This window comes from Nymphalis io, chromosome 10 (genome assembly GCF_905147045.1).
Source record: "Nymphalis io chromosome 10, ilAglIoxx1.1, whole genome shotgun sequence".
NCBI classification, from domain to species: Eukaryota; Metazoa; Arthropoda; class Insecta; order Lepidoptera; family Nymphalidae; genus Nymphalis; species Nymphalis io.
In genome coordinates, this window is record NC_065897.1 from 7,726,684 (window position 1) to 7,749,508 (window position 22,825).

Below are 22,825 nucleotides of genomic sequence, written 5' to 3' on the forward strand. Positions count from 1 at the left end.
TAAAAGAAAAAAGAAGTACTATTAATATAGATAACTAATATTTTCTATCGTATTTTATGATATAAGCTAGCTAATAACATAATAGGTTTATTACAGGAAAAAGACAGTAAAGATCCACACACGTCCTTTCGATTAATAACAGTCAATTCGGTCGTAGGTACAGGCCGTTTGTTAGAAAGCCTGAGCATACTTTTTATGGGTATCAGGGTGTTAAAGTATGGTAAAGAAGAATTAACTATAGAAATAGAGCGAAAATAATATATTTCCACCTTTTTATTTTTTTACACATTACTTAAACTATGTATTCTTATAACATCATTTAGAGAACTAAGTAAGTACTTATAATATAAATTCGCACTAATCAATACATTAAAATCTCCGCCGCATCTGTTTGTTTGTTTATATGTTCACGCTTATCTTAGGTACTAAAGCGGAATATTACATTCCATTTTCAAAAAAACTGCTGAGCTTAGTTTGTAAGATAGGTATATAATTTAAGAGAATTTTGTTCAGATATAATTATTGATAAATCATGAGTGGGACAAATTTATAAATATAGAACAATGATAAAAATATTTGGCTAACGGACGACGGTAGCATCTTATTCTCAGTTTTTAATTACTTCAAAATGTTCCATTGTAAGTACATTATTCTATTTTGTTTCAATTTATTATCTATTCTTAAGATGATGATGAGATCTATAATAAGAGAGTTATTCTCAGATTAGATCAGAGTTTGGTAAAATATCATATTGATGTTGTATTTATTTTTAAGCAGTCGCGACGATATTTATGGCGTCCGTTTGCTTTTGCATTTGTTTGATTTGATATATTTCTTCCTTTCAGTAAATCCTTGAACAAAAGAGACAAAATATCAAGAAATTGAAATCAAGAACGTTATACGCAACAGTATACATTTATATGTATTCATTTAAAACGTGACTTTTCGTAATTCAATGTCGAATACCAATGCTGTGTTTATATTTACTGCTTCCTTTTATTAACTACATTTGAGTAGTTAACAAAAGGAAGATTTCGACTCTCTTTAGCTTAAATTAAAAATAATGCTTAAAATAAAATAATTATGTTTTATTTATTTATATTTTATGTCGATTCAAACACGAAAATATTTTGGAATTCTTTTGTGTTGTTTATTGGCAATCAAATCATATTCTCAACTTTAAAACTCGTTTTATATGTTTTTTTTTTTCATGTGGTTCTCAATTTATACTCTTACCAAGAGGCGGGGAATCGTTTGCCTTCTTATGTTAATTTTTTTTTCAGCCTTTTGCCGTCCACTGCTGGACGAAAGCCTCCCCCATAGAACGCCAACCATCCCGATCTTGGGCAGTCAGTTAAATAAATAAATAAATTTATTAATGTATATATGTACGTAGGTATAGGTAGGTGCCTGCCTCGTTGGTCTAGTGGCTTGATGTAAGGCCGCAGACCCGGAGGTCCTGGGTTCAATTCCCAGGTCGGGCCAATAAAAAGTTACTGGGTTTTCCTGTTAGAAAATTCTCAGTAGCAGCCCGGAGTCTAGAAATTGGAAATGTGTATACTCCGATGCCTCGGAAAGCACCTAAAGCCGTTGGTCCTGCGCCTGAACTCTTTCCGGTCGTGTCGGATTGCCGTCCCATCGGATTATGAGAGTAAGGGAATAGAGAGTGCATCTACCTGTGTTTGCGCACACACTTGTGCACTCTTGTAATATCTCTTGCGTAGTTGGCTAATCTCTCTTGAGATTGGCCGCCGTGGCCGAAATCGGTCTGGAGGACGTTATTATTATTATAGGTAGGTAGTAAGTTTGCAAAGGAGCTCTTATTGCTTCCAACAATTTCTTCTAGACAAAATTTATTGTTGTAACAAAAATCATACCCGAAATATAAATACACATAAATATAAATATATTTAAAAACAATATAATAATGTCAAGAAAATAAATCGTACCGTTATCGTACCGTAATAATCGTACCTGCATGTGTCAAATGAATATCTGCCACATGTGTATTGGAGCCACATGGTGTGGGATATTAACAGTTGTCACTTTTTATTTTTATACATAAATATATATATATATATATATATATATATACATTACATTTGGCTTATATAAAAAAGAGTACTCACCTTAAAAGCCTGTCCAAATTTTTGTGACATAAGTGTGTACAATATAGGATTAACTGCTGTTGACAGGTAACTGTTTATAGAGCTCAGGTATATCAATACTCGCCAAAGCTGAAATTATATTTAATTGACTCAAAATATATTATACCAACATAGAAGTGAGGTGAAACTTGGTCGGTAGGTAAATTTCCATAACGGTAGGTTAAGATTACATAATAAAATCGTTGATAATGTTGACATTGATTTATTATATCAGTTCGGATAATAATTTTAATGGAATAAGTAGACAACTTTAAATGTGTAATATTTAATCAAGAGAAACGTTTTATTCTCCTTTACATACGTTTCGTATTAAACACTCAAAGTACTCAACAAGTCAAGATCTACTGTAGCTGCGCTAATTTTGATATTCTTTAAAAATATTACTTTTTTTTTGTGATGCAGGTATGCTACAACAAATACATTCTTCTACAAATATATTATAATAATTTATTGAATTTGTCTAAGATTAAAAACTTTATCTATTTTAGATTCAATTTATATTTACTTGTTATTTTTTAACAGATTCCAAAAAAGGATAAGGTACACAATTTTAAATGTTTGTTAAGCTTCTAGAATGGTTCATTTTTATAAAAATCCAGTTATAGTAATGGGACCAATGAGGAATTGACTCCTCAAATATTATAAACCTACTTTTAGCGATTTTGGTATTTTCAGCTACTAAACAAGCATTTGCATCCAGAAAATATCATTAGGTGTGGTCAGTTTCTTTTATTAATATGTTTGTATTAGAATACAGACTATAAAGCTCTTATTATTATTATATGAATATGTGGTATATAAAGCGTAAGTCAAATCACGTTTAGAAGTATTTATTTATTTATTTTATATTAAAAATGTTTATTAATTTAATGCGCAAAAGTATACTAACCGTATGATGATTCTCATATTTCATATTCGGAATAACTATCATGAGACGTAAAATTGAGTATGGTGACCAACAAATAAAAAACGAAGCAGCCACCGCAGCTGGAAATTTAAAAGCTGTTTGTATCCTTCATAGATAATTTGTAATAATAATAATACATATGTATCCTGGAGCTGTTTGGATAATGAATCGATTCTTAAATTCTACCTGCGGTACCAATGAATTTTCATTTGCTTAATTTTTGTTTATAATTCATCTCGCTCTCAGGAACGAAAACATAGTACGGAAACCTGCTTGTGGCGGATGATAATCTGACATGTGTATCCACCAACCCACATAGGAACAGCACCTTCAAAAAGGAGAGGACGTCTTAGTCTAGTCGTGGGACATATATAAGCTGTTACTTTACATAATATAGAGTCTACATATACTATTATTAGTTTTTGTTCTGCTTATACAATTTTTGTTTCAATTGTTGCTTCCTGTTCTCTGTGACTTTTTCTCCGTCTAATATATTTTTCTTGTAAATAACGTAATTGAGATCTACACAATCGGTTCAGTAGTTTGTGATGAGGTGATAATAAAAGGCAGAGTTACATCTAATTTATACTGTTAGTCTGATAACATTCAAATTATAATTTTTATTAAAGTATATATTATAATATTTAATGTAGTAGTTTGAGGACGAACCCAACATCTTGACAGCTTTGTCTCTATTCTTTTTTCCGGATACTGGGTTAGGTCTGGACTTCGATTTAGTCGACTTAAGCTTTAGCACCATCATCAGATAGAGAACGAATATCACTGTCATTGGTAGAACGAAAAAAACTAACAACTCCGCTGCTACTAGATATGCTTTATCTTTATCGGAAACAGTGAAAAAACAATAAACATTTTGTTTTCGTTCGACGAAATAAACAAAGAGGACACTGGGGAAAGCGAAAAAACACGAGACCATCCATATAATAGTGACTATCTTCAAGACGCGCGAGTTTAAGACGAGTCTTTGTCGCAGAAACGGCTTCGAGATAACCAGATAGCGCTCGATTGTTATCGCAGTTATAGTCAGTACACTGCAATTGCTTCCCATATCCCACAGTAAGAAATGTATGCGGCATCCTTCCTTCCCCAATGGATAAAAATCTGGTACCCAAATTATGTATATTTCGACGGGAACAAAGACGGTTATCGTGAGATCTGTTATCGCAAGATTGAGAAGGTAGAAGTTGGTAGGAGTTCTCATATTCTTATCGCGAGCGATTACCGCACAAATGCAAATATTTCCTATCAAACTGATTACCATTGCGGTTGCGAGGAAAACACTAAGTAAAATTTTAATTAAAGCTTTTTCTTCATAAGTAATTTTCTCGTCATAAAACGACAGGCCAATTCCATACGACGAGTAAGTATTGTTATCTTCAATACTGTTATTGTGTGTCATTTTTTTGTTTTCTTATTTCTAAGCACACACACGTCCGACAAACCGAACAGCGCGAGGATGATACTATTTACGCTTACTAGCTTTTTCTGAAAGTAGTTAATTCTACAGGCTGTTCCAAAAATTCTTTCTACTCTTTTGTTATTTTTTCATATTACTTAAGTTATTAAATAAAATTTTAATTTTTATAAATACGTGTTTTTAATATAATTACAGTTTATAATGACAATAAAAATATTTCAAATTGAAATATATATTGATATACGTATATTTCGGTTCATAAAATAATAATAACGGCCTCGTTGGTCTACTGGCTAACTTGAAACATTGTAGTTCGAAAAGGTCCTGGGTTCAAATTATGGGTCGAGTATCATCATTTTTTGTTTTTTTTTTGCAAGAAATTCTCAGTAATAGTGCGGAGGCACAGGATGTCTCTCTGGATTTATCTGATAGCGAGAGTTAGCCAAGAGTGCCAAGCAACACAGTCCTACTATGCTAGCGCACACACTTGTGTACTATAATATCTTCTGTACAATCGAACTTAGGTGTGTATCAGAATGACTGTACAAAGGGACAGATCAGCTTTAAAATACTATCAGCATTTAGTACTATTTAATGCTTTTGTTTATATATTTGGTACCTAAATCATTAATAAAATAAAGAAATAAAATGGCCGGTCATTCTGACGCCAAGATGAGCCATTTATAATTTTCGCACATAGGCTACGTATTGTGTGTAATAACATTATAAAAAAAAACTTATCGAATGTTATCATCTTGAGAAATATTGTTTTTTTTTAATACTTATTTTATATTTATTTTTAAGTGCAGTAAAATAAAATATCAGTAAAATATTATGAGAACACCATGGATAAATGTAATTGGTTGTACCCAAATAAGCACTTAATTTGAAAGCAGCCATAGCGAGGCCGCCTAATTGAAATTGCAATGTAGGGTAGGGTTCTCAGTATTGTATGAGGCCACGAGGCCGATGAAGCAAAAGAATTTAACAAGTGAGGATTAGGATAAAGGAAATAAATTTTGGTCCTAAAAGTTTATTTTCTAACAAACTAATAGTCTTCTAAATCCATAAAAACATTTAATAAATAAAATCAAAACTGTTATCTTACAATAAATATTTATCACAATCACTGTTTGTCTAATTCAGAGCGTGTTCGCTATGAGATAAAGAACTAATTGAGTGAAGAAAATTACTATATGAGTTAAAACCCATCCCTAATATTTGGTATACTTTAACTAACTTTTTAAATTAATCTTGACCAATTTTGTTTTGTGATGAGTCGTTAAGTTCTTCATAACCCCATTCCTTGTGAGAGCCGTCACCTGTTCTCTTGACTCTTTTCATGATGACGTCAGTCGACACTGTTTTTAGGTCGTATGCCCAGCCGATTAAAGACATTGTATCAATGAATAACTTCGATAAGTTCAGTGAATATTCACCAAGTTCAGCGGTTTTGTAGTCCCATGGGAATGTGTGGTGGTAGTTATGGAAGCCTTCTCCAAGTACAACGAATGACACAGGTTTAATTTCAACAGGGTTTATGTTCCTATCATAAGGCTTGCTTCCCCACAAGTGAGCAGCTGAGTTGACCAACCATGTCACATTTAAAACCCAAACATATCGGAAGATAGCACATACAAAATATCCATTCCATAACGATTCGCCCCAAAGCGTAGGAATGTAAGTTGGTAAAATGAAGCATGCCAAAGGCATCAGGATCAAGTAGTACCTAGAAACATATACAATTGTTTCAACTGTAATTATTGTTATTCACTAACTAATACTAATTAATATTAATTAATCTAGGAATAAACAAGAAACCTGTTTCTAGAGATAATTTATTACTCTTATGTAAGGTCCCAATCTTTTGAATAATTGAAGTATCAGTGTTTCGTTTACAGAGGATAATAAATCTAAGACTTCCGTTCTCAAGCTGTTCATCTTAAGAATCAGTGATTTTGTAATATGTTTTTAGCTCTGTTATGAAGATTTCTAGAGTAACACTTACTCGAAACCTCTTTTATATCCTCGCTACTCCCTTCAAAAGTTATTACCTTATAAAAATGTTGTGTATAAAATATTCTACAAGTAATCAAATACAGAGGTTTGTTGAGATGGAGGAAGTTTGATTTATTTCGTGTCTATATAAAGATTAAAGTAAGTAGAAAAAAGGAACAGCGGGATAGACCCATAATTCTTTCTTAATACAAGATGTAGGCTTATCGTTGGTTTGAAATGTTTCTAACTGTGAACCGACTATTGGATACTTACTTTTTCTGGAACCGAAGTATAGGATCAGCCCACAGGTCGCTCATGTCGATAGTGTTACCTTTCTCCTTAATTTGTCGATGTTTTCTGACAAGTAGCCATCCAACGTGTGAGAAGAAGAAACCACGTGTCGCGTTATGTGGATCTGCGTCGGTTTCAGAATATTTGTGATGCATTCTGTGGTCTCTGGCCCAGTCAAGTACAGAGTCCTGGTAAAATGTTGTTTATTATTATTTAAAAAAATATAACGGGGAAAAGGGGGGATGGGCAGCAGCGTCCCCCCTCCCATAAACATCTTACCCCCCTACTGCGCTCGCCAACACGCCTGCCCAGCGCGGCGAGTATGGGCAAACCCCTCCCTTAATGGCAGATGCGCCCAAAAAAAGGCCCCCAGTTACCGGCAAGCCCGCTAGGCCCGACCAAGGTAGCGGTCGCGGTATCGGCAGGGCAGGGGGTGCTAAGAATCACCGGTTCACGGCAGGCTACCGTATAAAACGACTGAACATGGCAACGTATAATGGACGCTCGATGAGGCTGGACCATCACCTCGCCGAATTAGAAGTAGAGTTAAGTCATATAAACTGGCATATACTGGGGTTATCTGAAGTCCGAAGACGGGGGAGGACACGATAACTCTAGAGTCCGGTAACTTACTCTACTTCCGCGAAGGTGATAACCTCTCCCAGGGTGGTGTCGGTTTTCTAGTCAAAAAGGATCTCATTAGCAGCATTATGGAAATCAGTAGTGTGTCGAACCGGGTAGCGTACCTTGTCCTAAAACTTTCCGACAGGTACTCCCTGAAGGTCGTACAGGTATATGCGCCAACTTCGACATACTCTGATGATGTGGTCGAAGCGATGTACGAGGACATCGCAAAGGCCCTCAACGACACCTCGAAGGCCCACTACAATGTTGTTATGGGAGACTTTAATGCTAAAGTGGGAGTACAAGATAGCGGTGAATCGAAAGTCGGACCTTACGGCTTGGGCTGCAGAAATCATAGGGGGTAAATGCTGGTAAACTTTCTCGAAGCGCAGGGGCTTTTTTTGATGAATTCTTTCTTTCAAAAGAAGCCTCAGAGGAGGTGGACCTGGCGAAGCCCCGATAACGTGACAAGGAACGAGATAGACTTTATCATTTCGAATAAAAGGCACATATTTAGAGATGTTTCAGTGAACAACAGGTTTAATACCGGAAGTGATCACCGCTTGGTTCGAGGCACTCTAAATATCAACTTAAAAGCCGAAAGATCGAGAATGATGAGGTCTACTCTCCGACCTACCATGCTCCAAGCTGCTCAAGGCTCCGAAAAGTTCCAAATGGAACTTCAAAATCAATTCACCGCGTTGGAAACCATAAGCAGCATTGATGAGAGAACCGACACGCTGGTCAAAATACTGCAAAACACATCCCGCAAGTGTTTTCCGCCACAGAGAAGAGACAACGCACCAAAACTCTCTGCTGAGACACTCGAGCTCATGAGAAAACGACGAGAACTACCATCGTTTTTGTCAGATAAGGCCTTAAACCGAACAATAAAAACGCTGACGCGACGCGATCTCCGACGCTCCAATACCCGTGCCATCAAGGCTGCGATTGAGCAAAATCGGGGATCGAAAGTGTTCGCTCGCAAGTTTGGGAGGCCGCGTCTGACAAAACTTAAAACTGAAAATGGTGGGGTCGTTACCTCTAGGCCTGAGATTGTCGGAGAAGTAGAGAGGTTTTATGGGCAGTTGTTCTCTTCAAGATCGGATAAACCCGTGGGAATCAGTATTGATGACCAGCGCGCCCCTCTTATGCGCCATTATTCCGAGGAGCTCCCGGTCGTTGACCAAGGAGAGATTAGGGCGGCTCTGGAACAGCTTAAAAACAACAAAGCTCCGGGAGATGACGGAATCACAACAGAGTTGCTTAAGGCAGGCGGGACTCCGGTCCTGAAAGAGCTAGCAAGCCTCTTTAATTCCGTCATCCAACATGGCAAGACCCCGGAAACGTGGAGCGGGAGTGAGGTGGTACTTTTTTTCAAGAAAGGTGATAAAACCTTCTTGAAAAACTACAGACCAATCTCCCTCCTGAGTCACGTGTATAAGCTGTTCTCAAGAGTCGTCACGAACCGTCTCGCCAGACGACTTGACGAGTTCCAGCCCCCAGAGCAAGCCGGCTTTCGATCAGGCTACAGCACCGTGGACCACATCCATACTGTTCGGCAGATTGTGCAGAAGACCGAAGAGTACAATCAGCCGCTGTGTATGGCATTTGTGGACTACCAGAAAGCCTTCGACTCCATCGAAACCTGGGCAGTGCTCGACTCATTGCAGAGATGTCATATCGATTGGAGATATATCGAGGTACTGAGATGTCTGTACAACGCCGCTACAATGACTGTCCACATCCAGGACTGTAAGACGAAGGCGATCCAACTGCGCAGAGGGGTGAGACAGGGGGATGTAATATCCCCGAAACTGTTCACCAACGCGTTGGAAGACGTTTTTAAAACGCTGGATTGGACTAGGTATGGAGTCAATGTAAACGGCGAGTACATCTCACACCTTCGATTTGCCGACGATATCGTCATCATAGCAGAGTCACTGGAACAACTCACCGAAATGCTGCGTAGCCTAGGCGAGTCTTCCCGGCGTGTCGGTCTCGGTATGAACTTGGACAAGACCAAGGTCATGTTCAATAGGCATGTCGTGCCGGGACCGATATACGTCGAGGGGAAACCTCTCGAAGTTGTTAGTGAATATACCTACCTAGGACAGATAATACAAGTCGGTAGGAACAACTTCGAGAAGGAAGCCGATCGAAGAATTCGCTTGGGATGGGCAGCATTTGGCAACCTTCGTCAAGTCCTCAAGTCGTCTATACCGCAATGTTTGAAGACGAAAGTCTTCAACCAATGCGTCTTACCTGCCATGACATACGGTGCCGAAACGTGGACACTAACTGCGGGACTAGTCCACAAATTCAAAGTCGCTCAGCGTGCTATGGAGCGAGCTATGCTCCGGTCACCGACATAGCTTGCAAAATTAGCTATGGAGCGAGCTATGCTCCGGTCACCGACATAGCTTGCAAAATTAGCAGGCTGAAGTGGCAGTGGGCTGGTCACGTATGTCGTAGGACCGATGGCCGTTGGAGCAGACGAGTCCTAGAGTGGAGACCGCGAATCGGCAAGCGCAGCGTAGGGCGCCCTCCAGCCAGGTGGACCGACGACCTTAAGAAGGTGGCGGGCACCAACTGGATGCGGAAGGCGGAGGACAGGGAGCTTTGGCGCACCTTGGGAGAGGCCTATGTTCAGCAGTGGACAACGATTGGCTGTTGATTGATTGAACCTAATATTCCTCAGGTAGAGTCCAGTCGAGTCTTCTAGCTAAATTTAAGCAATATACATGTTTTTTCAGCTACAAAGACTATTACTACTACTACTAAGAATTACATATTGTTTAGAAGTTAATGTTGAAAACATTTTTTGCTGTTCCGGCGTGTCGAAGAAAGGGTTATATAAAACAATAATAAAAGGGAATATTTTTTAAATAAAAAAATGAATAATAAATGTAAGTTATGATGTGATTATGACTACTTAGTATAACAGTATTGTTAGCAACAGAATAGTGGAACGGGCTACTTTTATGTCGTAAAAATGCACGGGCAACCGCGAGAAGAAAAATCCATATAATAATTAAGAATAACTTTGTTACTGTAATGTTTCTCGAATAGATAATATCCAGCTAGATTTTTAAAAATTACCCAAAATTCTAAATTAATGGAATTTTTCTATCTAATTTTAATACAAAACTTAATATCATAAGTAGGTACATAATATTAAAAGCAGTAATCGATATTCGATAGTATCATTATCTTTGATTATCGGGTTCATTTAAGTTGTCAACAACTTGATTTATAACACGATAGTGTCAAAGAGTATCATAATAATATTATTGGAATTAATGTTGAATAAACAAATACAACAATTTCTAGATAAAATTTGACATTGAAATTGACATTGACCGGAAACATTCGGTGAATTGTGACACGACATGTATCACGCGTCGATAAATCGCGACCTACGTGCTTCTCACGAGATTGCATAAGGGTGCATAAAATAAATCACTTATCTTAATACTAGTTAAAATCCTGCAAAGGTTGAACGGCCTCTCATTATGTTGTTTTTTTTTAGACTTTTGATTTGAAGTAATTACGAGCGAGCGATTGTAATAAATTGTAACTATTTGTAAAGTCGTCACTGGGCCGCTAACTCAACTAGCCCTAAAACCGAAACAAAGCGATACAAAGTATTGCTCTTACGTCTTAGAATAACTGATGCGAAAGGTGACCTCTATCCACACTAGCAAATACACATCCAAATTACAAATCAGACTACCACCAACAAAAACATAACTGCACTTTTTATGTAATATGACTTACATCAAGAGTTTTAAAATGTTTGTTTTTAAAATTTAGTTATGATCAATTTATGAGCAAATGTTACATCAACTGAGGTACTCGGTATGTCTGATTAAAATTAAAGAAAAACATTAATTTTCTTGTGTATATTAACAAATTATAAAATTAAATTTATTTTTATACAGCATATCAAATCAATTTTAAATGGGCATGCAAAGACATGATTTTTATAAAATATTATCAAAATAAATAAAGGCTTATAACATTTATAATTATTTATGATTTATATTATAATTAATTGCGATATTTTGATGCTAGTTTTACTCTATGGTTATGGATTAAAAAAGAGATTTCTACTATCACGTTTTAAAAAATTTTTCATGTTTTAAATTCATTTTGTAATCTCGACTGCACTGATCAATATCCTGTTTGTCTTTTCCATCCTACCGCCTACATGACATTGTCTAGCTACTTATGCTCTGTTGCATAGTTTAAATCATACTTAAAATTAAATTGAATTGAATGATGATAACCTCCTCAATCGTATATATCCTTTATATATTTTTAGCTTTTTCTCCAAACTTTCTTTATTCTACTAACCGTTCCCGTTTTTATTGTTTTATTTTGTATTACGGCTAGTGATAATATGGGATGCTTAATAGTTGTTTCTTTACTATAAAGACAGTAATAAGAATAGGTTACCAATTACATGCAATCTCGTCATACTAATTTATAATTGTTTTGTATTAGTAAGAACTTAGCATAGAAATAATAAAATACATAATTACATTCTAGTGTTGTTGAAGTGTAAATGAAAATTCGCTTTCCAAAAACAAATAAGTTATATCCACTGTCATCCATTGAAAACATATATTATATTTTGTTTTTTACCATACGAATGGCATGTACCTACTACATGCTATTCACATGTTCAAATAAAAAACGTAATGATCTCTCTTTGCGTTAAGAATACAAGATAACAGAGTTTTTTACCAATGAGGTCTATTAATTTATATGTCCTTGACCGCTAATTAATAAAATCAAGTTATTGTTCTTTTGGAGTTTATAATAATTATAAAATTAAAATAAATTCGAAATTAATTATTCTTTAGATTTCAATATTGTATAATTAATTAATATTTAATATTTGCATTCTTAATAAACTATTAAAAATAACCTATTTTTTTACAACTCGTTAACTTAAATTAAACAACATCAACACCAGTAATTATTGCAAAATCGTCAGAAAAATCATTTGTCACGTAATAAATCCGTTTATCCGTAGCGATATTTTAGAAATTAAAGTTTTTACAGCTTAAAGATAAATTACATGTAATAACAATCAGGAAGAATAAGAAACGTAATAAATATATTTTTTTGTGGTGACGCTGTAGAGGCCAACAGCAACTAGACAGTTCGAAAAAAAAAAGTATACATATTTTGTACGATAAAAACACGTTATATTCTATGAATGTAATATTTCATTTTATATTATGATATTATTAATTTATTTTTGAGAATATTTGGATTACAAAAGTTGATTGTTAGGTCAAGGTTTTAATTAACTAAAAAATTAACTATGAGATTCCCACCTTTTTGGGACGAGAACACTAAAAATTATTAAATACATTAAATTATAATGTAACTATTTTTTATGCTAGCTGGTGCCCGCGATCTCTGCTGTTAGCCGGTATGGGTCCGCGTAAGTCGGTATTTACAAAAAAATATGTTATGGTTTTTGCTACTCTGTTTTCGTCGCCCAGACTCGTTTTTAAATACAATAACTCAATGTTTTCTACTGCTTTATTATATGTATAACAAATAAATTTAAAATTATCTTTAAATGACGATAACCTTTTCCTGCTATCTGATTTCAATGAAATTCAACCTAAATGTTACTTCAAGCTAAGCTTAATATACGTGAGAAAGTACACGAAAATCCGTTTAGTAGTTTCGATGATTAGCGTGTACATATAGACAGCCAGACAAAAACTATTTTAGTGTTCCGTTACTCCTTTTTTATTGCCCACATTCGTTTTTAGATAAATTTATCCAATGTACAGACACACTGTTTTTTCCGCTGTATTACATGTGTAGATATACAATTTTTGTAAAATATTTTACAATATATTGATAAACAACATTAAGAAACCCTGGTAGGCTATAGCAATTAGAAATGGACTTGCGAAGACACGACACGACACACTTTACATTTTATAAATTTATCATAAATTAAACAATAGTTTAAAGAAAAAGTAGTATATGATTAATTCTCTTTTTATTCACTTTTTCTTTTATGATTCGGCTTGTTTATTTATATATTTTAACACCAATTGCTTGTGGGCCGGAGTAACACAATTTGAGTCTAGACCATGCATATAAAACTTTTTACTTATATCCATATTTCTAGATAAGAAGAAACTAAAATTGATTGGCTAAGATTGAATGTATTTTTTTTTTCCTTGTAAATAACTTTTCCTTATCCGTACTATTTCCTCGTGGGATAACACCATAAGCCATGAATACGCGTAGGAGTAATATGCTGAGAATGCTGCGTTAATGTCTGTTTTTATTATTATAATTCTTGGAGCATCCCCTTAGGTATACCGGATAGTATGATTATTATTAAAATACAAATGTATTTGGGCTTCCTAGTTTATATTCCGGCCAACGTCTACTGTATTTGTATTCAGGTTGTGACCGCGGGTTACACCTTATTAATTTTATCTTACAAGACGTCTAGATGAAGTGTGAGCCTTTCGTGGTCGCATCACCTTTGGTAGTCAAAACCTCAATGTAATATATAGAATGTATGAGTATTATATAAATTAAGCTGTAACTCACCTGAAAAGCTATTGTGTTAAAAATAGTCAGCATTATACGCAAGGGCAGTTTAGCTTTATAAGACTTGTGGGCCCATAGTCTGTGCGCGCCTGCTGTGATACCAAGGCCGGAGCACAGGTAAAGTATCACCGCTGTAAGAAAATTATATAATTCGTAAGAACCATTCAAAAATTACGTTTTTTTTTTCGAATTAAGTAATATAGGTTAAATGTGAGTTTACATACAGTAGTAGTTTTTTTAAACAATAGAACATACGAAAATTAAAGTTTATTTAATTAAATCATACATACTCGTTTCTATCAAACATACCAAATAGACGAGTAGTCCACATTGCCTTTGTGAGGAAGAGATAGGCACCATATACTCCTCCTACATGGAGGAAGACGAAAAGTATCACATTTCTCCAAACAATCTCCCATTTCCTCTTCTCAGCTGAAGGTGGGACGATCGGCGTGGTGGCGTCTTTATTCAAATCCGACTCGAATAGAACCCATGATCCTGTCTGTTGCCCTTGGGGAGGCATTTTTTTCTATAAAGAAAAAAGAAACATTTTGTATATGTCAAAATAAATGCGTACATACCTTAAAATTCATAAATTGAAATTACAAAAACAGGTTTTTTTTTCTGACGTGTATAGTAAAATGAATTAATTTCGACTGGCTTCGTTATCTCTGCGAGTTTTGCTTTGGCACGTGTATAATAATTAGAATACATATTAAATACGTTTTAATTTTTAACCACCAGTTATGTTAATTACTACAGTCAAAGGTATATCTGTAGTTATATTTGTAATAATTTACATACACGAAAATATGTTAACTATTCATGACTTTTAAAATTATTATAGAATGTAAGTAAATTAAGCGGACGGTTCGGTGATGATTTTTAAATAGTATGTGACGAAATATTACTCTGTGACCTTAGTCTGTACTATGTTCTGTCAAAAACAAAACTTATTTTAATTTTAAATAATCTACAACTTTTCTTTATTTTTGAATATTTTTTGAATATTTATTTTCAAATTTGTTTATAATAAATAAAAACTAACATCACTGGCATCTAAGTAATAATTGTCGGTACCTTAAATTAAAGTTATTATAAATACATAATACCATATAATAAAAATGTAACTGATCGCTGTCTGTACATGAAGATATTTGAGTAAAACCTTTTTTTATAAAGAATAGGAAGGCGGACTAGCAACTGCTGGTTTGAATTGAAAAAGTATTTACAAGTCTGCTCTTAGTGATGTTTAAGTTATACGCGGGTTAAACCGCGGGCACAGTTAGTTATCCATTTAGTTGATTTTTAACCAATATTAATAAACATTTGGGTTTGTTGTTTTGTTATCTTTATCATTGTATTTATATGCTACTTGCTATGTACACTAATTTGTTATCTTCAAATTAATATTACTTCAAGAAATATTTATTTAATCGGCGAATATGTTTTATGCTAAACGTACTTTGTCTATTGCTATTAACTTATTTCTTAATTTACATATTTAAATATACAATCCAAATAGAACTGTGGTGCACACAGGTGAGTGGGCAAGATGTTTTTGGCCCTCCTACATTGGGTAGTTAAGTTGGGTGGCTGAAAGCTCTACCTTCCGTCCAGGATCAAATCCAGCTATCGTATCCTCTACCTACACCTTAACCACCGTGCCCTGGGCGGTGATACACGTCTACAATAAGAAAAAACAGGGGTCTGTTTTTGTGACAAACACCGTCGAGCCCAGCATCCCGAGTATAATCACTCATAATATTTGCACTAAATGAGGCACTACACAGTGCCTCATTTAGTAGAACAATAGAACAGCATTAAGTAATAACAATCCATAAATGTTTCACTATTGTACAAAGGCATCCTTCTAAGCAGATTTGGTGTTTAAACGTTGGTGAAAATACTTGTGTTATTGGTGAAATTTTATCCGACATACACAGGTTTCCTTATGATATTCTCCTACTTATAAATAAAGTAATAAGGCTAATACTTAGAACCCGTTTGAATGACCCAGGTATGGTTAAGATCGATGTATTCAATACACTAGGCCATTATAGTTTTTATATAATAGTTGCTACAACGTTAAAATAGTCTTGTAAATCATACGCACTATGTATACGTGCTATATTCGACGTTACACGGAAGCGCTTAACTTCAGATTGCGATTTTAAATTACTGTAATAGACTTTCATTGTAGTTTCAAGTGATTTTGTGAAATTATACGTAATTTAAAATGCTTATTTATATAAATCAGTCATGATTAATTTATGAGAAAATACGTCAATTGAGGTACTCGTGTAACTGATTAAAACGAAATAAAAAAAATGTTTGTGAATTTTATCCAATACTTAACCTAAATTTATGTAACAAACGTTTCGAGATTTATTTCTATTTTGGATTCTAACGTATTAAATTATTATATTTAAGACGCAAATTAAAATATAATCTATTTAATTGTAATGTTTAAAAAAACATTATTCGCCTGTTCTTTGCAGCGAAGATTTTTCTTTCTTAACGTCCTCCGGGACCTCCGGGTCTAAGGCCTTACATCTAGCCACTAAACCAACAAGAATTCTTACTGTTTACTACTATTTACTTAGTTAGTAATTGCTAAAATTATTTAGAATAACAAAACTATTCACTTCACGTTGAAAATAATTATATCTTTCAATTCTATTTATAAACTAATATACTACTAACCTAACCTAACGTGTATCAACAAGCGATGTACTGAAATAATATAATATATTTATATATATATTATTACTATTATTAATATTTACTATTATATATATATTATATAATACACGCCCCACGTTTTTATTATTACGTTAACTAAAAAAACTAAACGCGTTCCTTTAAAACTAATGTTAAAAAAGGGATAATCAGTATTAAGAGTAAAACTATATTAATATGATTTGTCGCAGTTAATTTAGCGTAAGTCATTTTAGCACCCGATTAGCATCATTCATTCATTTTATAACATACAAAATCTGTATAATTACCAAAATATATGTGAATGTTTTATATACAATAATATCTCTGAGCTATTATTTCAATAATCCAACAATTAAAGACAAACGGAAAGTTTTTTTTTTTTATAAATGGTCACCACATTGGCGCCATAAGAAATACTATTCATACCCCTATCCCCTATATCTATAATGACCACCGACCTCGGGAACTAAGATGTTATGTACCTTGTACCTGTAGCTACATTGGCTCACTCACCCTTCTAGCAGGAACAAAACAATACTAAGTGTTGCTGATTGGCGGTATAATATGTGATGTGTGAATATATGAATGGTACCTAACCATTTGGACTTGCATAAAGCCCAACCGCTAAGTAAAAGTTATGAAAAGTGACATTATTTTATACTATTAAATAAAGGAAACTCAGATCGAAAAATTAACAATTTCCAATTATAATTAACAATTTCCAACGACTATAGACCGCGACCGCGATCGCATTTCGCTCTCATTTGTATATTTGTTTTTATTTTAGCAACCGATGCAGTTTATAGAATTATTTTGGTCAGTAGCAGCAAATTTTATTCTGCTTTAATTTTCTAAATTGTATACTCTATCAGAGTTTTAAACCTCATAGATCCACGGCCGCTTAGTCCGTTTACTATTTCGGCTCCGTTAGCCTTACCCGTTCTTCTAGAACCTAAGACCTAGGTGAACGACAAACGCGCTAATTCGACGCTACGAGAAAATATCAGTTGGTCCTTGTACGTATATGTGGCCTACGTTGCCGCCTGAATTAGTCTACAACGAGACGCGACGAATTGTGGACTTGTTTTCTACACGACAAGACGCGACGCAGAATTCTCCAAATATATTTCGCTACACTCGCACGAAGTTTTTGTAATGCCATTATTTAAAAACAATAAAGTATACTTGTCCATAGTTAATCAATAATGTCAGAGTTTGCCGTGTTTGTCGCTCACGGACGACTAGAGACATGTCGCGTGAAGTATCGGTCGTATTTAATTTCAGCGCGTCGCGTTGCTTCGCTTGATGTCGCAACCGGCGCACCCCGTCTCTAAAGGAGATGTCGAGATTTTGTGGACTCATTTTTTCAGTTCATCTTTATTTTAGCTAAAGAGGTCCGTCCGGTCTTGCTCTTTAGTAGGTTAACTATCAGTACTATCGTAATCGGTTATTTATGTTAGAACATAAATATGGCTCTGTTGTTATCACTTCTCCAATGATATCGACGATGACCTTTTTTATAATCTAAAACTATTAGTAATTTGATTGACAATTCTATAATCGGATTAAGAAATATTCCAGGAAATTCCAGAAAAAACAACTGTGGTAACGATCGGAAATTCACTGTTATCGTTATTATAAAAGGAACGAATTAATACATAAATATTAATTCAATTAATAATGATAATGCTAATACATATTTTAATTATTTCGTCACCAAAACAATTCATTTATTTGAATTCGAAGGTGAATTAATTAGTTTATTTGTAATTTAGAAATTTGTTATTTTAAAATTTCCTCATTACGAACACGGTTATGTGAATCCGAAAAAAAAACGATGACCACCGGGTCACGGGTTTTTGTAATACTAAATATGTAAACAGCGAGAACATTAACATGAAGTAATCATCGAAAAATAAGGAACCGATTAAGGATTAGTATTTAATATACATATAGCCTAGATAAGCGAAGTGTATGCAAAAGCGTTTTTTGTTTTATTCAATTTGAATGTCATCGCGGTGTGTCGCGGTTTATTTTTATTTATATGTTATCTATATAAATAAAATTATACTGTTCGTTGGTAAGCGTATCACTAGAGACAGGCTGGCCTGATTTGCTATTTTTTGTTTTAAAACTTTATATCGTATTTCGGATAAGTAGGTGTTTATGAAAAGAAAAATTGGAAAGTAAGGTTACATATTTTATTAAATTCGGGAAAATTTAAGGTACTGTTTTTCTATAGTACTAGTGCGCTACTCCGCCGTTACATGAAAGATTATCGCGGTAAATTTTGATATTTAATTGACATTCGACATTTAAATTTTAATGATTTTCGTTCATTGTTTGGTTATATTTTTTTCTTTTTTGAAATAACTTAAATTTAAAGCTTTTATCTTTTTTTGTATTTTCGTGATTTAAGTCGATATTGTGCTAAAAATTAATGTCAACTAATATAATTATTATTTCAAAAAAATATTTCAGTTATCTTCAGAATTCTCTGTTGTTTTACCCTCCTTTTCTGTGATATTTTACGTAGACGAAGTATCACGCGGGTCAGAGAGTGTCTACTAATATTATACCTTAATGCGAAAGTAAGTTTGTTTGTTTCATACGCTTTTACATCGTTATTACTTAACCGATCATCATTAACTTTCGCATACACGTTGTCACTCTTAGAGAAAAGAATATAGAGCAACATGGCAGATGTTAGGTACCTTACACCCTATATCCCACCAAATACGCGTGAAGCCGCTGTCGAAAACTAATATTTTACTAATAGTCACATGCTAAATCGCGTTTAGGAGCCTTCACATCGTGCTTAAAATACTGCGTAATAAATATCTTTCTACATATTTAGTATATGTATAACAATTACGGCCTTACTTATAAACGTTGTTTAGCGATTGTTAAGTTAAACACTTATTTATCTTTTTCTGTCATTATTGATTTGACATTTGATAGAACTTCTTCTACACTCGATAGAGTTTAAGTAATCACCCGTTAAACAACGTTTATAAGTATGACCGTTAATGATTCTTGTTGTTCCTATTTCATAGGTTCACGCATCGTTTATAGAATGAATCGAAACTTTGTACAGTAGAGTAAAGTCAGAAAGTTATATGTAATCTAAAAAACCATAATTATATTTAGGTGTATCACAAGAAATTATCACCGTTATCTGTTTTAAACATTTTATGAGTGAGTACTTACAGAATAGCACTGCTAATTACTAAAATCATTATGTCCGTTCGATATTAGGGCATAAATTAATATATTTGTTATAGGAAAAGTAATTCCGGACATACACACGATGGTATCCGGCCCAATTTTACTATTTGGCCTGGTATTAATGTATCTAAAAATAAAATCAGGCAAATCGTGTCAATTTGAACTTAAGCTAATGTGGTACTGTATCGCATTAGCTAAAGTTAAATGTTTATACTTACTACTGATTCTGTCTTCAAATAACTTTCAATGTCAATTTTTTTTCTAGGCTTTACTAAAAGGTTTAATGATAACTAAAAATTGTAAAATATTACAATAACTTTAATTAACTCCAACCTATTTTGGTATGCAATGTTATTTCTTATCAATTACTAAACACTTTTCCATAAATAAAAAAATGCTATTATGAGAGATAGATAATATTTAAATAGACGCATGAAAAAGGTATGTACGTTACAAGAGGACAAACGCTTAGCGCGATACTTATTGTATTTAAATTTGTTTGTTTCTCATTATTTAAAAAAATCATGGTTTTTCTAATGTTATACGTGCAAATACTGAATGACTTTACAAGTAAAATTTTAGGTATGAGTATGTATGTATGTATATATGCCGCCTGTGCCGGACGTACAAGAAATTTCGTAATAAATATGCAAATACCAAGGTTTTATTATAAAAAATACTAATTTTATAAGTTTACTGCAATTATATTAAAACAGGTAGATAATGTCATAAAGTAAATATGCGGCATTTAAATTTCGGACTTTGACTTATATGCATTTAAGTTACTCAAAATTAAATTACCTTACTTAATAACCTTCATAATTTTGTTTTAAAACATAAACATGTGTTTTTAAACAATTTAAAAAAAAACCTTGGGTAAAGTATTTGCATATTTGCACATTAGAAAACTGGCGGGAACTTGTATTTTCCAAGATTATAATTTTATTAAGATGTGTTAAGTACACTACAAACTTGTGCATATATATTTATATATACATACCTACTCACGATTTACGTAGATAATCCATTTTATATCTTATATAAGGGTTGTAATCAATTATTATGTTATTATCTTATTGAAAGAGAATTATTTTGTGTACTATATTTTATATATCTTTAACAACAACTTATGCCTATAAAACTAATAATTTGTGTCGCAAGCTCGTGAAAAACATCCAAAGTCCTAACTACGTATCTTTTCAATTATTAATAATCATTTATTATTCTCAGTATAGGTAGTGAAAAAAAATTTTGCACTATAATCCGTCAAAGAATTTACAATGTATCGTACATCGTACTATTGTTCCATGTTCTGTGACTCATGACCACGGTGGCGTGATCGCGATGTGGACAATCAACAGCAATCATCTTAAATTGATAAATTATATGACAGTTCGCAAGTTCACAACAACTTTTGATACTTAATTTTTATTTTATTGTTTATTTTTATATTTGTATATAATTACAATTTAGTATTCGCACGCATTGCTTTAAATTGCGATTGTGGCGAAATTAATAAATATATCTCGTTTTTTTTACATAAATATTGTGTTTAAAAAAAGGGCAAAAAGTGAATGTTAGTAATGGCAAATTTTTTAATTATAATTGTTTCTTGCAACTAATAATATACATATAATGAATTTAATTATCTTACTAATCATTTACGTGTGGTTTTAGTTTTTAACATTAAAAGCCGGTTCTTTATAATTATCTACTTATATTATAGTTATCTATACTTACTACATAAAATGAGTGCTCTAATTTATGAGGAACTTTAGAACAAAAAAGGTGAAAAGTTTTTTTCTTTGTAGAATTATTGTATATGTTAAAGAACATATGAGGAGTAGTGGTCATTTCCGTATAAACTTCCGTGTCTAATTTAATACTGTATTTTCCACGCGAAGTTTGCAGACCGATACAATATTTTAATGTTATGTAAATATAATTCTGTTTTTGTAAAAAGGTTGCTCAATCTTCAGTAATATATTTTCCATTACAAGACTATTTTTTTAAATATATTTAATACAACCAGTAAAATTTATTTTATATAATATTTTTCTAAAGCTTCGTAGCACTTTATTTTATTATTATTAAGTTATTCTAATTAAGTTTCATAAAGGTAATAATATAAAGTACAAAAATAATAGACTTATTAAAAGTCTATTGTTATTCCAAAAACATTCAAAACATTTATTTTTATTTAAAAATCCCTATTTTCACATTCACTTTTTATGTACCTACTAAATTCGGTTTATATTATAAAAAAAAACACGATACTCACTTTAATTTACTTCAAGGAATAGTACTGTAACTTATTTCACCAAAATGGTTTATTCAGTTAGCACTTAGTGGGTTGCTGTCGGATTTAGACGTCTCGTAAGACTGCAAAGAGTATTTTGTTAACACCGACTATATATCTACAGTCATTAGGATACACTTTGACATATCACGTTGTCGCACGTAGCCTCTAACTTGGCCCTACGATTCTCTACACAATTATGTATATATACACAACACGGCAAGCAAACTAATCTATAAAAAAGTAGAATTCAAAAAAGGAACTTGCTTAAATGTACGCGTGAAAGAGTTCTACGTCGTAATTATTTAAAAACTGTAGATCTATACCTCGTCAAAACTACAGAACGATTGACATTCAACAATTGTTATCAATAAATTATATAGATGTAGATTGTGTATTAATTAGGTAATCGAATAACGAATTTTGTGAAATATGGAATGTAAGCGTTTTTGTTCAACATTTATTGTTTTATATGTAATTTGTAAATGTTTTTTTTTGATTGCGGTTTTGAATATTCAGGTTATATTCGGTTTTATGAATATTCG

The 22,825-nt window shown here is 33.3% G+C and overlaps 2 protein-coding genes across 3 annotated transcripts; both read right to left on the reverse strand.

The window, feature by feature from the left end:
- Positions 1-317: 317 nt before the first annotated feature.
- Positions 318-4,689, reverse strand: LOC126771018 (neuromedin-U receptor 2-like). Of its 2 annotated transcripts, XM_050490659.1 has the most exons (5): positions 3,745-4,689; positions 3,058-3,155; positions 2,130-2,237; positions 1,237-1,341; positions 318-851 (listed from the first exon to the last, which is right to left on the reverse strand). In XM_050490659.1, exons 1-5 carry the CDS (start codon positions 4,493-4,495, stop codon positions 747-749), a joined length of 1,167 nt encoding a protein of 388 aa, XP_050346616.1. In that variant the 5' UTR covers positions 4,496-4,689; the 3' UTR covers positions 318-746. The 2 variants fall into 2 exon arrangements, with proteins under 2 accessions (XP_050346616.1, XP_050346617.1); XM_050490660.1 differs by lacking the exon at positions 1,237-1,341.
- Positions 4,690-5,577: 888 nt separating this feature from the next.
- On the reverse strand, positions 5,578-22,431 carry LOC126771023 (acyl-CoA Delta-9 desaturase-like). The gene is made up of 5 exons (XM_050490670.1): positions 22,263-22,431; positions 14,339-14,558; positions 14,030-14,160; positions 6,785-6,990; positions 5,578-6,242 (listed from the first exon to the last, which is right to left on the reverse strand). Exons 2-5 carry the CDS (start codon positions 14,550-14,552, stop codon positions 5,762-5,764), a joined length of 1,032 nt encoding a protein of 343 aa, XP_050346627.1. The 5' UTR covers positions 14,553-14,558; positions 22,263-22,431; the 3' UTR covers positions 5,578-5,761.
- Positions 22,432-22,825: the final 394 nt, after the last annotated feature.

Bases quoted from the DNA above. Each gene is read 5' to 3' on its own strand.
- LOC126771018 (XM_050490659.1), bottom strand. From the start codon at position 4,495: ATGACACACAATAACAGTATTGAAGATAACAATACTTACTCGTCGTAT. The intron at 3,156-3,744 runs GTTCGTCCTCAA...TTAAATTTCCAG, and splicing joins CAAAGCTGTCAAGATGTTGG to CTGCGGTGGCTGCTTCGTTT. The intron at 1,342-2,129 runs GTGAGTACTCTT...TGACTGCCCAAG, and splicing joins AATTTGGACAGGCTTTTAAG to ATCGGGATGGTTGGCGTTCT.
- LOC126771023 (XM_050490670.1), bottom strand. From the start codon at position 14,552: ATGCCTCCCCAAGGGCAACAGACAGGATCATGGGTTCTATTCGAGTCG. The intron at 14,161-14,338 runs GTATGTTTGATA...ATTTTCTTACAG, and splicing joins GTGGACTACTCGTCTATTTG to CGGTGATACTTTACCTGTGC. The intron at 6,243-6,784 runs GTAAGTATCCAA...ATATGTTTCTAG, and splicing joins ATACTTCGGTTCCAGAAAAA to GTACTACTTGATCCTGATGC.